We start from the raw sequence: 14,932 nt of genomic DNA on the forward strand, positions 1-14,932 counted from the left end.
GCCTGTCAGAGAGCCAGTGCTCAGCGACTGCTTGCCCGAAGAAGCCTCTGGTGCTAACCATTCACACCTCTGACGCTTTGAGCTGCAGTGATGCTATGGAATAGCATTGCCTGGGGTACAGAGCATGAGGGAGAGTTTGATTTGGGACCTGGTAAGTCTGCAGTGATAGGAGGACATTAAATAATCCACTCATTGGGCTTCCCTGGTGGCGCAGTGGTTAAGAATACTCTGCCAGTGCAGGGGACACGGGTTCGAGCCCTGGTCCGGAAAGATCCCACATGCCACGGAGCAGCTAAACCCGTGTGCCACAACTACTGAGCCTGTGCTCTAGAGCCCGGGAGCCACAACTACTGAGTCCGCGAGCCACAACTACTGAGCCTGTGCTCTAGAGCCCACGAGCCACAACTACTGAGTCCGCGAGCCACAACTACTGAGCCTGCGAGCCACAACTACTGAGTCCATGAGCCACAACTACTGAGCCTGTGCTCCGCAACAAGAGAAGCCACTGCAATGAGAAGCCCGCGCACCGCAACATAGAGTGGCCCCCGCTCACTGCAACTAGAGAAAGCCTGCGTAGAGCAACAAACACCCATCACAGCCAAAAAAAAAAAACAAAAAACTACTCATAGTTGGACTTTCTGGATAATCAGTAAATTCCTTTGCATCCCTTGCTAAAAACCCTTCTTTAACATGGAAGTGTCCATTTCCCCAGCTAAGCAGAGTAGACTGATCATAATCAACCTCTATTTGGTGAATAAGAATCCTACAATGACCCAGGTTCAGTTTTCCCATACTTTTGTTTATTCAACAAGTACCTCTCATATATGTACTGTGAGCTGGGGGTCCCGCTGAACAAGACAGAAAGAGTCCCGCACGCGCATAGGACTAACATACACAACTGATGGTACAAGACAGTATAGACCCAAAAGGGCCCATGCTAGGAAAAAACTAAAACTGAAAGTCCTGGAGCCAGTTTCTTACTTGTGATTTGTTTCTTTCTGAAAAGCTGAATGAAGAAAAGCAATCTGGTCAGGACACAGTTCTAATCAGTAAGGTTCCAACTAACCAGGGGTTCACTGGCCACATTCTTCCAGCCTCAGACTGAAGCTGTCCTAGAGAGAATGATCACTACTGCTTCCACAAAATGAGCATTTTTCAGATCAGACTGAAGCATGCTTAAAGCAGAGTTAAGAATTTCGTTGTAGATGTTTCTGTGGTCTCCAGATGCAGGTTTGGATCCCAGAGGGATTAATTCACACAGTATCAGCCGGTTAAGGAGACACCAGAGAGAAATGGAGGACACCTGTCACACCACGTAGCTCTTACCAGGAGGCCCCTCAGAAAAGAAAGAAAAACATGAGAATGTGTGCTCTCACCAAAGACGTATATGCCCAAGACTCAGTCCTGTCCCAGTCAATCACATCTTTTATACATTTTCTAATTCTGTTTATCTTCTTGAAAAATTTCCTATAACAGGATGTTACCCAGAGCTTTCCAATAAAAACAGAAAGTTCAGTTCTTAGATGAGGAGCAGACAGGGATGCGAATCAGAAAGAAGCTGGGAAGGAACAGATGACCCAAGGGAAGATACAAGTTCCAGAGACTAACCATGTGTCCAGATGCTCTAGGAAAACAAGCCGCTAAGAGTCTGTAAGACAACAGCATCCCCAGAGCCACGCACACACTCATGGTATAATAAGTCTTTTTCAAGTCAAAGAATCTATCAATTAGACGTGGAAAGGGCCTCTAACAAACTGGCTCCCAGCCCTCAAAGAAGCCAATTCGCGGTATCAGACCAGGCCACCAAGGCGTTGCTGTAAAGCACGAGCCACTGGGGTGCACAGGCAGGCGTCTGGAGGAGGCAGCGGGAGGTCCCCGTCTCTGGTTACCTTGTACCAGCTGCGGTCGTGCTCCGTGGCAGCGCTATAATACTGCAGCACTTTGGGGATCGTGCTCTCGTTGATGCCCTGCAGGTTCAGCTGCCACTCCCCGAGTTTCAGGAAACATCTGAAAACAGAGAAACGAGACCCCAGGTTGCCCCCTCCTCAGAAGAGCCCTTCCAAGGAGAACAATGAATTACGTCGCAGGAGCACAAAAGCCTCCCTGATATTTATTCCTCCTCTCGGGAAGCAACGTGAGGGAACCATCAGAATTCTTAGCCACATGGAAGGAAAAGACAGGCTTTGGGGATCAGTTTTTTTAAGGGATGGTCTCTTCTTCTTGCCCTCTGTCTTTCAATGCTAGCATAAACCAGGTACCTGGCACACGGAGGTCTGAATGGACCTGTCTCCCCCAAATTCATTATGGTGGGTGGTAGCTGTTGAGAGCAATTTCTCTTTCGATTGCTATATAGCTTCTCCCTTACTTTTTCCTTTTACTGATTGCTAAGCTATTCCAGGTTCTGTGCTAAAGGCTTGATGTATTCTTCCCATTAATCCTCACACCATTTCATTCCACCCTAGGAAAAAGGAACTCTCACTATCCACTTTTTATATAACGAGGAAACCGAGGCACAGAGAGGTTAAGTAACTTATCTAAAGTCACACAGCAAATTAGCAGCGCATCACACTCTAAAGCCAGACACCAGGAGAACAGCACACAGGTGCTCCTGGGCTGCTGGATCCTGGGAGAGTAAGTGGCAGAGATTTTGGACTAGCGTGATTCGACGGCTGCCCGGGACCCCTACTGGAGAAGGTGCGAGAGACGTCAGCAGCCGGCTGCTCCGGGAGCCCTGAGCGCGCCCTCGCAGCAGCGGCCTCCGGCGGGACAGGGCTGCGCACGGCGGGCCGGCCGTGGGGAGCTCACCGGGCCATGAGCTTGTGCAGCTCCTGCTTGTGCTGCTGGTCCTCAGCGGCGCCGGCGCGCTGGGCTTGCTGCTGCACGGTCTGAACAAAGTGCTGCATGTGCTGGAAGGCATCGATCTGTAGCAGGACAAAGGCACAGGGAACCACTTGGTACTGGGCCCAACCTCAGGAGACAGGCACTGCGGTTCACAGGCACCTGAGCCAACCCTCTCCCAACGGAACACCCTAGAACACTGGGTGAGGACCCCGTAGGATGGAGGACCGGGGCGTGATGCTGAGAGATGGCTGGGCTTTTCAAGAAGATTCACATTTTTTCAATTCAAGTCTTAGCTCTCCTTGGCCAACTGTAATTACAAGTCTTAATAAGCCTTAGAAAAACTACTCGCCTGACTACCCCAAAAAACAATTCATATGAAGTAATCTCAAACCACTGCTTACTTCACTATCAATATATTGCCCTGGGGGAAATCAGGCTTATGGGGAATTGTTTCAGGCTAGTAAAACTTTAGCATGTGTTTAAAACACTGTGGTACCTTGGACACTAGCATAGCAAAAATTACAGTTTAAAAAAATGTGATACATCCCGTGATAAACCATAATGGAAAAGAATATGAAAAAGAATGTATATATACGTATAACCGAATCACTTTGCTGTACAGCAGAAATACAACATTGTAAATCAACTATATTTCAATAAAATATTTTTAAAAATCTGACAGAACCCTCAGTACCCAAATAGAACAGAGAGATGGGGTGAGGCCCCTCATACATCCAAGTGGCATGGGGGGGGACACTACCCAAGCAAACATTTAGTTGAATAGGGTGGCTTAGGAGCAAAATCTGCAGAGCGTCCTCCAGCAGTTACATCTCTTTACACTATGTGATTTTATACAAAGTGAGCAGAAGGCATCTGGGTTAGTAACAGATAGTGGAACTAGGGAAGAGCAGAGACAGAGTCAGAGATCTGAGAGTCAGTTACAAGCCATTTGTATCAGCCTGCCGTGTCCACACATACCAGCATCGTGATAAATGTGAAAAAGAGAGTATGTGTTCTTTGCTACAGAAAAGGAGAGAAAAAACCCCAACACTTCAAATAAATGTCAGAATGATTTCCTTACTGTAAATCATGTAAGAGTCTTTTTTTCCTTTTTTGAATAGAAACATGTCAGTAATGATGGTCCTGAAGGAAAATTGAAACTCCCTGGCTTGGGGGTCAGGACCAACCTCAGATACTTTTAATATATAAGGAATTAATTAATTAATTGGCATCGAGAGGGCTTAACCCAGAGGCAGAATGACGTGACAATGATTTACCAGGCAGCTAATCCACACATGAGGGCAGGGCAGACACACAGATGTTCTAACAATTACCAAGACACCTGTCTCCCTCAGACATCTGTCTTCAGACTTCCACTCCTCACCAGTGGCTTTGAAAAATGAGCTATATCAGCATCTCGCACCTGGGAAGTGATAAGCGTTCCTTTAGTTTTTCTTCTATGGGAACTACACTGGCTAGACTTAAATCTGATTAGGAAGAGAAAAAAAGAATTGGGAGGGAGTCCTTAAATGATCCCTCATGAAAAAGGTGGAAGATAACTCATGGTGGTTAGTGTGTACATCAAGCAGGTAAGAAATGAACTAGGAACTCGGATGCCAGGTGCTTTTCAGAGCCCACAGGTTACGTGTCACTGACTGTCCAGAGAGAGTTTAAATTCCCTTCGGGAGACTCCACAAGAACAAAACAAAAACTGCCAAAACTGGGAAGGCTGAGTATTAGTTTGGATTTGAAGCCCAACGTTAGGTTTAGTCAGTTTACCCAGCATGGGAGACTCAAGTATCTTTCTACTCTGTGGCACGGAGGCATCTTATTTCCAAGGAATTGAAAATGTTCTATCAAAAACTCCTTCTTGGGCTTCCCTGGTGGCGCAGTGGTTAAGAATCCGCCTGCCAATGCAGGGGAACACGGGTTTGAGCCCTGGCCCGGGAAGATCCCACATGCTGCAGAGCAACTATGCCTGTGCGCCACAACTGCTGAGCCTGCGCTCTAGAGCCTGTGATCCACAACGAGCAGCAACAAAAACCCAATGCAGACAAAAATAAATAAATTAAAAAACAAACAAAAAACCTCCTTCTTTTCTCCATCCCCGGGAAGTGAGGAGGGGGAAAAATGACTCCTTCTCTCTTACAGATGATGGACTGCTCGCTTGGAGGAAGGGGTTTCTCTCAGGCCCAGAGTGTAAGCTGGGCAGACTATTCTGGCTCTTGACTGCCTGCGTGGTTTGTGGGCAAGAACTATGTTCTCGGCTTAGTGAAATTTCACAGAAGGAACCAGCCTGCCTCTAGGTTCTGTGAACTGTCTTGTCTAGAAAAACAGTGGATATACACCTATTGCCTGATGTCTTCCTGCAGAACGGGATCTGCTTTTCCCCATTTCCATCTGCCTTAGGCAAAGCAGAGAGTACAATCCTTATTTATGGAGGAAGAACACAGTGCTCAGAGAACTAAAGTGACTTGTTCAATAGCACAATGATTATTAAGTAGTCAGTTTTCTTGGAGTAGCTCCTGAACTCTTACGAAGATGTGGCATCTCTAGCTCCGGGCTTGACGTTCAAGCACCTAATTTTAAATAGATTTCTAAATCTTTAATCCCTGTGGTTTTATGGTCTCCCTCCAGGATCTGGGTTCCTAAGAAAAGGCCATAATCTGTGGAGAAGTTGGGCTGTGGTCCTATGTTGAAAGAAGCCACTCCTCGGTTGAAATACTAGCCAAAACACTCCTTCCGCCTGCCTTCGGCAGGACATTCAAAGACTTGGAGGCTACATATAGGAAGGAAACCAGACTATATTCAGATCCAGCACCTTCTGTTTTTCTCATTTGCCTGGAGGAAGGTCAGGCTTTGAATCAGAAGTGCTCTGGCCTGGGAGGCTCACAGAGACTAAACCAAACCACCCCCTCTCAAACAACAACAAAAGAAAAAACCCCCAACTGCACATTTGGAGAAGGACACTTGGGCCATGATATTTGAAGTATGCCCCAATCAAAGACCCAGTGCGTGGTGCAGGGCTGTGGCTCCCACTCTGGGTGGCATTCAGAGTCACAGAATCCAGCACCCACAAACGAAATCAGCTTCTGACACAGTCCAGGGATCTCCCAAGTAAGCCTTCAGCCAAGCCTCCACTGCTATTTTATTACATCTTCCACAGCCGCAGCTCCAGTGGCTGCTCTGCATTCCTTTCTCATCTCAGGGACACTGTGGGGACAACAACAGGGAGAGGAGAGCTGGGACTCCCTCCTCTGTTGCATAAGGACGATGATGGGGGAGCCAAAGCAGGTGCTGATTTTGCCTCCAGGGCCTACTTTTTGTTAATCATCACCATCGTCCAGGGAGATTGTTTTAAAAAATAAAAACAAAAAAGAAGCCACATCTATTTCCCAAGGACCTGTCTGTAAATAAAGTCAGAGGAATTCTACATTGGCTTCGAGGTGACTTTCCCCACTGGTTTCAGCATCACACTCTGGGTGTTGCTGCTTTTGAATCCCAAACTAACGACAGGAGAGGAGACGAGAAGTCTGAAAAACCAAGTTGGTCTTACGAAAGTTTCAGTCTGTGTTTTCACAAACATGCTTTTTTGGGTACTTCTCTTAGGGGGAAAAACAACACAACCCAGAAATATTTTCTATGTTTTAGCATATTCTAGCTGCTAGTAAATAGAACTGTGATCGCACTCATTGGTTTGATCAATGGTATACGTGCATCTCCTCGAATATGATTCACTCTTTGAAATCAGGCCAAACAGCCTCCTGACGGGAGTGAACTCCCTGGCACGGTGGTTTGGACGCTGTTTCCTTTCGGGCCTGGAGGAGGCAGTGAGAAGCAGATTAGGCGAGCATTCTGGAGAAACGTGGTCTCCTGCGGGATTCTAGCACAGACCTTGCGAGCGCTCTTCCACATATTTTTCATGTAGGCGTAGGTCACCTGGGGGTGAACTGTTGGCAGAGGGTGGTCAAGTTGCCGAGATGGATCAACTCCCAGGAGCAGCACTAAGGTTTTATGAGCAAGAGCCTTCAAAACAAGAGGTTGGGGTTATACACAGAACTGGGCCAGGAGCACCCCCCCAGACTCCCACCCTACCCACACGGTGGGGACACTCACCAGCCTGCCACTCTTGCCACACAGGCTTGCATACTTGAGCCAGGTCCTCATGTCCTCGTGAGGGCTGACCACTAGCGACCGCACCATGAGGATTTTCTGCCAGTCCTCCACAATACGCTGGCAGCCCTGGAACGTCCAGAAGCGAGGATTAGACACGTGCTCTGCTATAACTTAACCCCTCACAAGCAACAGTGAAACCCACCCTGAAACAAAAAAGAGATTCATTTTTATAATCTCATCTTTCTCAAGTGAAGGGTACTGTGAGTGAAACGCCTCTTAGGAACTTCTCAAAATTCGAGAAGCAGTACACCAAGGACTCTGGAACCTGAAACCTGGCCCGTCCACTGTACCACCTATGTGACTTTGGACAAATTACTTAACCTCTCTGTGACTGATCTGTAAAATGGGATAAAAATGGTACCAACTTCATGGCGCCATGGTGAGGCTTAAATGAACTAAATTATTTAAATTTCTTTTCTGAATTGTAAATAATGTACTTTTAGCTTTAATTTTTTGCTTCAGTCTCTCTGGTTGAAGATGCCTATCACTGACAAAGAAATTACATTTAAAATGTATCATTCAAAATTTAAAAAACTAATTAAGTGTAAAAAAAAATTGAAATAATTTTCAATTGATGTTGTTTGTAAGTTGGTGGTGTTTATATTTCTGAAGTTATCAGAGCCTAAACTTGCACTCAGATCTTGACCTTGTCTTTCCTCTACATTTTTATTCGTCTCAGATCAAAAACTGCACATAGAAGGGAAAGGGACTCATTCATTCACACACATAAATTCTTTTAAATTAAAAAGAAACAAAGTGAATTAATCATTATCAAAGGGGCTAAGCTAATTTTATATCAAAAGACTGTTGAGAATAGAGCGAGCCTCTCCTCCTCCACCTTCCTGAGAATAAGTCAGATTCAGAGACAAACACCAGGGGAGATGGGTTTCTGATATCTCTCACTTCATCAGAGAGTTCCATGAAACCAAACAACGAGCTGTCCTCCATGGAGGTAAGTCTAAAAGTCTAGCGACAATGGTTGCAGGCTTTTAAACATGACAGGACACAATCTGAGACTGAATAAAGAACCCAAGGCAAGAAAAGACCCAATGCAAGTAAGGTTGACCTCTCAAACTGCCCCGCGGGAGCCACTGGCTGGGGAGTTCAGTTTAATTGATCGCCAAACGGCACTCTTCCAGCCTAGGCAGTTGGCTGAGTGTTCTGACAGCAAGCCATCCACAAGAGCCAAATTCCTACCACAAAGTTAATGCTGTATTCTTAGGCCTTGGACCACAATTTTCTGTCCTGTTGTGTGTAACAACAGTAATTTGGAAAGTTAGAAAAACAGAAAAAAGTACACTGAGTGACTGTTTTGGTGACTTCTCATCATCTTCTAGTTTCTCCCAGATGCTGAAATCACTTGGCCCCTGGAAACCAAAAAGCATCTTCCTGTGTTAAGGTAGGAAAGTCATGAGGGCCTAAGATGATGATGGCATCTTGGACACAGTAAAGTCAAACACGGGTCCCTTCTCTCTGAGACTCATTTAATCTACCCCCTTCCAAGTCTCTATTTTGCCCACTTGTTAGAATGGCGGAAGATTCAACAGATCTCTGATTTGGAAACTCTTCACCTCATTACAGGCACTTAAAAACACCAGGGTGTGTACAAGTCAAGTGGGAAATTCTGGCTTTGTGGAATTCCTTTCTGGGGTTCAATGGACAATTTTCCATCAAAACATTCACTGGGCACTTCATAACTGCTAATAAAACATGTGAAAGAACTGCATGTGCTCATTTCAGAGCATAAACGACTGTATTCATAGGCAATCCTTTGCCCGGCTCTTTTCCTTTCCAGTGGAATGTGCCTGGAACTTCGTGGACAGGAATGCAACTTGGAGTCAAAAGGCTCTGCCACAGCCTACTGAAAAGTTGGAAGCACAAACCTCAACTTGTCTGGGGACAGAATCTGGAATTAAGTGTGGATTGGGTCAAGAGGAAACAGCTTAAAATTGACGAAGGCTGATTATGACAAGCAGGGGGAAAAGTGGCTTCTGGAGCAGTGAAGGCTTTGCCAACAAACTTCTCCTCCTCCCGACTCAAGGAATGGGAGAACTGTCCTTTCCAAGGACACTTAAGACTCCTGACTCCCAGGTCTGGAACTGACAGCTGCTCAAGCTAAAATGATCAGAATGTACAACGAAAATACTAATGGAAGACTTGGAGAAGTTTCTCGATGAGGGGAAACTTCAGTGGAAAAAAGTCTGCACAGAGATTATGGGGTGACTATGAGCTGAGGAACTGTAAACGGCAGGGGTTAGTAACTGAACACACCAGGCCACCCCACTTAAAGGGCTGGATGCAGGTGGTCAGCAGGTGGATTTAGAGCAGTGGTTCTCAGTGTCAGTCACATCCTGGAATTATCTGGGAAGGCTGAAAAGATACTGATCCTGGGTCTATCCCCAGAAATTTTGTTTATTTGGTCTGGGAAGTGGTCTGAGTATCCAGATTTTTAAAAGCTCTCCAGGGGGCTTCCCTGGTGGTGCAGTGGTTGAGAATCCGCCTGCCAATACAGGGGACACGGGTTCGAGTCCTGGTCCGGGAAGATGCCACGTGCCGTGGAGCAACTAAGCCCGTGCGCCACAACTACTGAGCCTGCGCTCTAGAGCCCGCAAGCCACGACTACTGAAGCCCACGAAACTAGAGCCCGTGCTCTGCAACAAGAGAAGCCGCCGCAACGAGAAGCCCGGGCACCACAACGAAGAGTAGCCCCTGCTCGCCGCAAACAGAGAAAGCCCGTGTGCAGCAACGAAGACCCAACACAGCCAAAAATAAATAAATAAATAAACAAAATAAATTTATTTTTTAAAAAAAGGCCAAAAAAAGCTCTCCAGGTCATTCTATTGTGTGGCTAAAGTTGAGAACCACTGATTTTGAGGACAAGATTCTCAACTGGCTGGCCATAATGTCACTTATTAAAGATATTTTCTTTTGGGAATTCCCGGGCGGTCCAGTGGTTAGGACTCTGCGCTTCCACTGCAGGGGGCACGGGTTCGATCTCTGGTCAGGGAACTAAGATCCCACAAGCTGTGCAGTGCAGCCAAAAAAGAAAAAGAAAAAAAAAAAAAAAGATATTTTCTTTTCTTCCTAGAGAAGGGTAAAAGGAGGCCGAAAAAGAGGTAGGTCATTCTCTCGCAGCTAGAGGCTTATTCGGTGAGAAGCCTCTGGGTGTTCTGCCCTGAATGCAAACGGAACCTCTGTGAGGCTAAGCGGGGCTTTCTACCAGGCTCACCTGCAGTCTCTCCCACCAGATCTGGCGGATGATCTCCCGGCGCTCGGGGACAAGTTTGTACTGGATGACCTCCTCCAGCTCGGAGAGCATGTGGCAAGAAACCATGGCCTGATGGAAGCAAATCGCATTCCAACTTAACACAGCGCGAACAATCCGAAAGCCAGGCTTCATTTCAGTCATTCCTTTTGGTCCCACAGGCACGCTCTCGGCAGCCTGTGTGTCCTCACGAGCCCACTCTGCAAAAAGAACTGAAATGTGCTTCCAACCCTGCACCGTGCAGACGGTCCACACTCACCCCATACGCCCGGCTGTAGCTCTCTCCTGCCATCGCAGTTAACTCGGCGTCCAGCAGGTCCCGGGCTTTGTCGATGCACTGGAAGAGAAAAAGAGAAGCCCTGGAACTGAGCTGTGGACTTGGGAGCTGAGGGGAGGGAGGGCTGTGATTTTCAGGCTTCCCAACTAGCTGCAGAAGTTACCTGTCTCACTGAAATCCTAGTGATGAAGAGAAAAGTTCACTGAAGGAGGGAAGAAACCTTTTACCAGATTTGAAAGCCTAGAGAAGAGCATTATCTGATTTCTCAGAAAAGACAGAAATGTATGGCAGCCAAAACTTAACATCTTAGATGCCGGGTAACAAAGGAAGGGAAATTCGTGCTTAGAAACAGAGCCACTGTTTTCTTGCAGCTCGAGGACAACTTGTGGATCTACCTTCTTTCAACTTCTCCATGTTGGGCATATTGGTAAGAACGGACTGTGCAAGCACTCAAATGGCCCAGCTGGTTGTCTCTGGCTTTTAAGCACCTTGTCCTCCTGAGGGAGTGCCTCTGAAATTGGCAGAAGAATGCCAATCCTCACCACGTAAATGGGAGCTTTTGTGCCTGTGACGGGAATGACCCAGGTCTCAGTTCTCATCGTGTAAATCAGAGCTTGGGGCGGTGGGGATGCCACAGGACTGCAGTTTGAGTCTTCTCTGTTTCATCAGTTAAAACCCCTGCACGTGGAGCTTTTCTTTTTTGAATGTTTAAGGTTAATATGACTATGTCCCCGTCCGTAGCGCTCAGGTCATTTACCCAAGCACCTCACCCAAGACAGTCGGGTGCCTGACAGGCTGGATGTGATTACCTCGTTATTTTAGCCTGCAAGTCAGCACAGGATTTCCAAATCAAGTGCTAACTTTCCTAGAAGGTAACCAGTGTGTGACACGCCTGCAGAGCCAGAAGAACCTCGTGACTGATTTCTGCTGCAGAAGGGGGTGTGCTGCTCTCTGAATTTTCCTTTGGTAAAACAGTTTCTCTCTACCACAAGCAGTGCTAAAGCAACATGGTGAAAAGGATGCAACGATGACCCAAGGAGCCAACTCCAAAAGCAATCTAAATGATAACTTCCAGAACACATGTCCCTCTCTCAGAGCAGAAAGTGGCCCTGGCTGATATGCTGGGAGTCATCTTCTTACCGAGCCTTGCGCTCCAAAGCCATTCTAACAAGGCCACAGAGCCAAACGCCAGAGCTGAAGTACAACAGCCTGTTTACACAGGCGCCACGTGCTAGGCGCGGACACGGTGCACGTGATTACCTTCCCGTTGTAGGTGGTGTGGGTACATGGAGGTTTGTACCTGCTGCGCCAAGGAGAAGAGGTCCTGATGCAGTGCCAGCACGGCTCTGTAAAATGCCCCGTCGTGGGTATCCCGAGGGATCATGCAGGTGTACTCCTCCATGCTGTCCCACTGACCTACACGCATGCACACACACACACAGAAAAGCATTAGGGTGGTCAGCTTGCTGGGCTAAAGGCAGCATCTCAAATAGGCCTTGTCACTGTTACTTGAATTTAGCTTGGGGTTCAAACAGGACATGCTTGAGCCTGCTGTATCCGAATCCTGCAGAGAGCCTCTAGACTCTGTGAGGCTGAGAGCCAGTTTAACAAGGCCACATCTGTCTTCCAAACACAGGCCTCCACTGCTGCCCCAGGGAGTTCCATGAAAGGTGGAAGGAGCCACATGAGCACAGGTCAGGAGGGTGCCACGCAGTACCTCATTAACCTAGAGAACTCGCCCAGCTTTCTCTAGTTGAGATGGAAGAGCTTTCTTCCCAACCAATGGAGGATCTCACAGTTCAACGGTACCTTGGACATTACATTTCCCCCTAAACAACTGATATGGCCGTTATCCAGACAGGGGACAGGATGAGACAAACAGTTTGCTTGGCTCACTCTGGCAGTACCTTTGCCTCAGAGGGAGGAGATAAGTATTTTAAGAGGCTCTGTTACAACAGAGAGATGGGCTAGGTCACAGCACAGCAGTGTCATATCAGGGCAGACTGGGGAAATGGTGGCATCTGGAAAGACACAGTCACTTCCCCTGGTGGGGTGAGCATGTCTCAAATGCCAGGATTTCCAAAACCATCTGCAGGAAAGATACCAGCTTCATTAGCCGCAGACTGCAGGGCTGCTGATTTTACGAGGCCTTTTCCTGCCTTTCACTCCAGACCACTGGTGCATCCATTCTCTATGCCTCTGGGCAAAAGCAAATAACAAATGATGACTCCTCAGGAAGCAGTTTGGTTTTGAAAAACGTTCTGGATCCAGCTCAGAGCTCATGAAAGGAAAGGATATAAGCTCTGTGACTCAGAGGGTGAGAATGGAGGTGGACGTTATGTAACCTTCCTCTGGACTCCACAGGTGCAGCTTCCACCTGGGACATCCATGAGCCCTTTCCCCTCTTACTGAGAACATCCCTGGAACAGACACTGGGAATCCTCTCTGCTGGGGTCTGATGTCAGAAAACGACACTTGTCTGTGGGGATTAAAAGGAAATTGCTGCTTGAAAACACTCAGGGAGTGGGAGGAAGGTGGCTGAGTGTCGGGCAGCAAGGAGGAGAACAGAGAAAACAAAAGTGCCAGAATGTTCCTAACTGTTGGAGAAGGTGAACAGCATATCGGGGTTCATTATACTAGTCACTTTTATATTTGTTGGGAAAATTCTATAGTAAAAGTTAAGAAATAAAAGGAGCTAGACAGCTGACTTCTCTCATTATTCCTGTAGGATAAAGACATGTTGGTGGAGCTCCAGCAACCATACTGGATCATGAGGTGGCGACCCCCTGCAAAGCAGAAACATGGAAAAAGGCTAATGATGATGGAGCCAGAATACAAACCAACTTCACTAAATATCTCAGTTTTGATGCTTTTCTCACTGTTTTCCTTGGTCTCCCTGTGAAGAGCCATTATTAGACACATCTAACAAAGTTAGTCAAAGTCATGAGGTAGAAAGGACAGATGGAGGAGGGAGAAGTGGACATGAACAGTTTTATGCTTCTATAGACCTGACATCTCTGCCTGCAGCCACAGTGCCATACTTTTCAGATGCGAGCCCCCAGCCTCACTGTCCTCACCTTGACTGGGTGCCTGGAAGGGGAGCCTTACCTAAACCCCATGCGGCTGCAGCAGCCATCCGGGCCATCTTGGCTTGGGTCTCATCATTAACCAGGGTCCACTTTTCACAGCACTGCTGGTGGAGCTGCCCCCTGAAGGAAAAGAATTATATAGTCGGGTTAACAGATATCACCTCCATCTTTCTCTCTAGCCCCTTAGGTTAGCTGGAGGCTGCGGAGGAACTGGATGAGAGGGGCCTGCCTTGAACCGTGAGCCTTTAAAGAAAAAGTACTTTTGACTGTGTGATATAATTGAGAAGTGACTGGCCATTTGTTGTTTCTATGGCCTGGTGGCTCATAAGTTGTCTGAGAGCGAGTTTATCTAAGATAGGGACCGTGTCTAACTAGGTGTGACATGAAATGTGAACATCTGGCCCCCTTCATAAATATTAAATAACTTTTCTCCTATGCCAATGAACTCTGGGCTCTTTCCTTTTGGCAGGCCTACAGAGAAAGCCATCGGAAGAGACACATCTGGACATTCTTTTGGGTTCCAAGCTATAGGGAGAATTGGCTTTTAAAAGTATTATACCAATGGCTGCAGTCTGAAATGAAACTCAAATGAAATCAATCTGCACAGAGGAAGAAGGTGCTACAACGGTCACATCTACCAGAAATCCAGATGTTGCTTACTCTCAGAATTGCGCACAACTACGTGAGTGTGGGTATGACTAGGAGACACTGAGATACGTATGGTGTTCAGCAGACTCTGGTACACAGAGCAGAAGCCCTCAAGAAAAGATGTCCTGTTGGCTGTTAAAACTGCTTCCCTCCCATGCTGCACTTCTGAAGGAAAGGAAATAAAACTCTGCTACAGGGCAAATATGAGCTCCTGCTTTCATGTGAGCTTCAAGACTCAGCTAGGAGACTCCTTAATCTTTCCTACTTTCTGAAAGAGATGCTCTGCAGGATGTTTTAACTTGGTATTGGGAGTGGAGTCAAGAGAAAAGGTACAAGTTCCAAGTGGCCCAGCTCAGAAGCCTCGTGGGACATGAGCTACACTGCACTATCAGGTGACATGGGGGACAGGGAGGGGGGAGGAGATAAAGATGTTGAAGGGATCTGGGCTGAGCTCACCGAGAAGCTGACTGGTGACCACATCTAGGAGAACTGCTCGGGGCCATTATCCAGCATCGTGGCCTGGCAGTCATTACCTTTCACTGTCTCTCTGCCACAAGGTCAAGAGAGCCAGGGACGCAAGCATTCTAGCTCAATACACAGCCAAGATAAAAAAGAGGAAGAGGAAGTGGGCAGCCA

General features: G+C 47.1%; 1 protein-coding gene across 1 annotated transcript in view; it reads right to left on the bottom strand.

Annotated features, from left to right (window-relative positions):
• Window positions 1-14,932, bottom strand: part of MTOR (mechanistic target of rapamycin kinase) — a 121,023-nt gene that overhangs the window by 19,545 nt on the left and 86,546 nt on the right. Inside the window, exons 31-38 of the mRNA XM_060088967.1 lie at window positions 13,668-13,768; window positions 11,860-11,975; window positions 10,542-10,619; window positions 10,247-10,354; window positions 6,958-7,083; window positions 6,736-6,867; window positions 2,806-2,921; window positions 1,890-2,007 (exon numbers count right to left, since the gene is read on the bottom strand). Of these exons, the coding sequence (XP_059944950.1) occupies window positions 1,890-2,007; window positions 2,806-2,921; window positions 6,736-6,867; window positions 6,958-7,083; window positions 10,247-10,354; window positions 10,542-10,619; window positions 11,860-11,975; window positions 13,668-13,768 (895 nt within the window). The remainder of the gene's footprint in view (window positions 1-1,889; window positions 2,008-2,805; window positions 2,922-6,735; window positions 6,868-6,957; window positions 7,084-10,246; window positions 10,355-10,541; window positions 10,620-11,859; window positions 11,976-13,667; window positions 13,769-14,932) is intronic.

Source organism: Mesoplodon densirostris, chromosome 2, assembly GCF_025265405.1.
Source record: "Mesoplodon densirostris isolate mMesDen1 chromosome 2, mMesDen1 primary haplotype, whole genome shotgun sequence".
In the NCBI taxonomy this organism is placed as follows: Eukaryota; Metazoa; Chordata; class Mammalia; order Artiodactyla; family Ziphiidae; genus Mesoplodon; species Mesoplodon densirostris.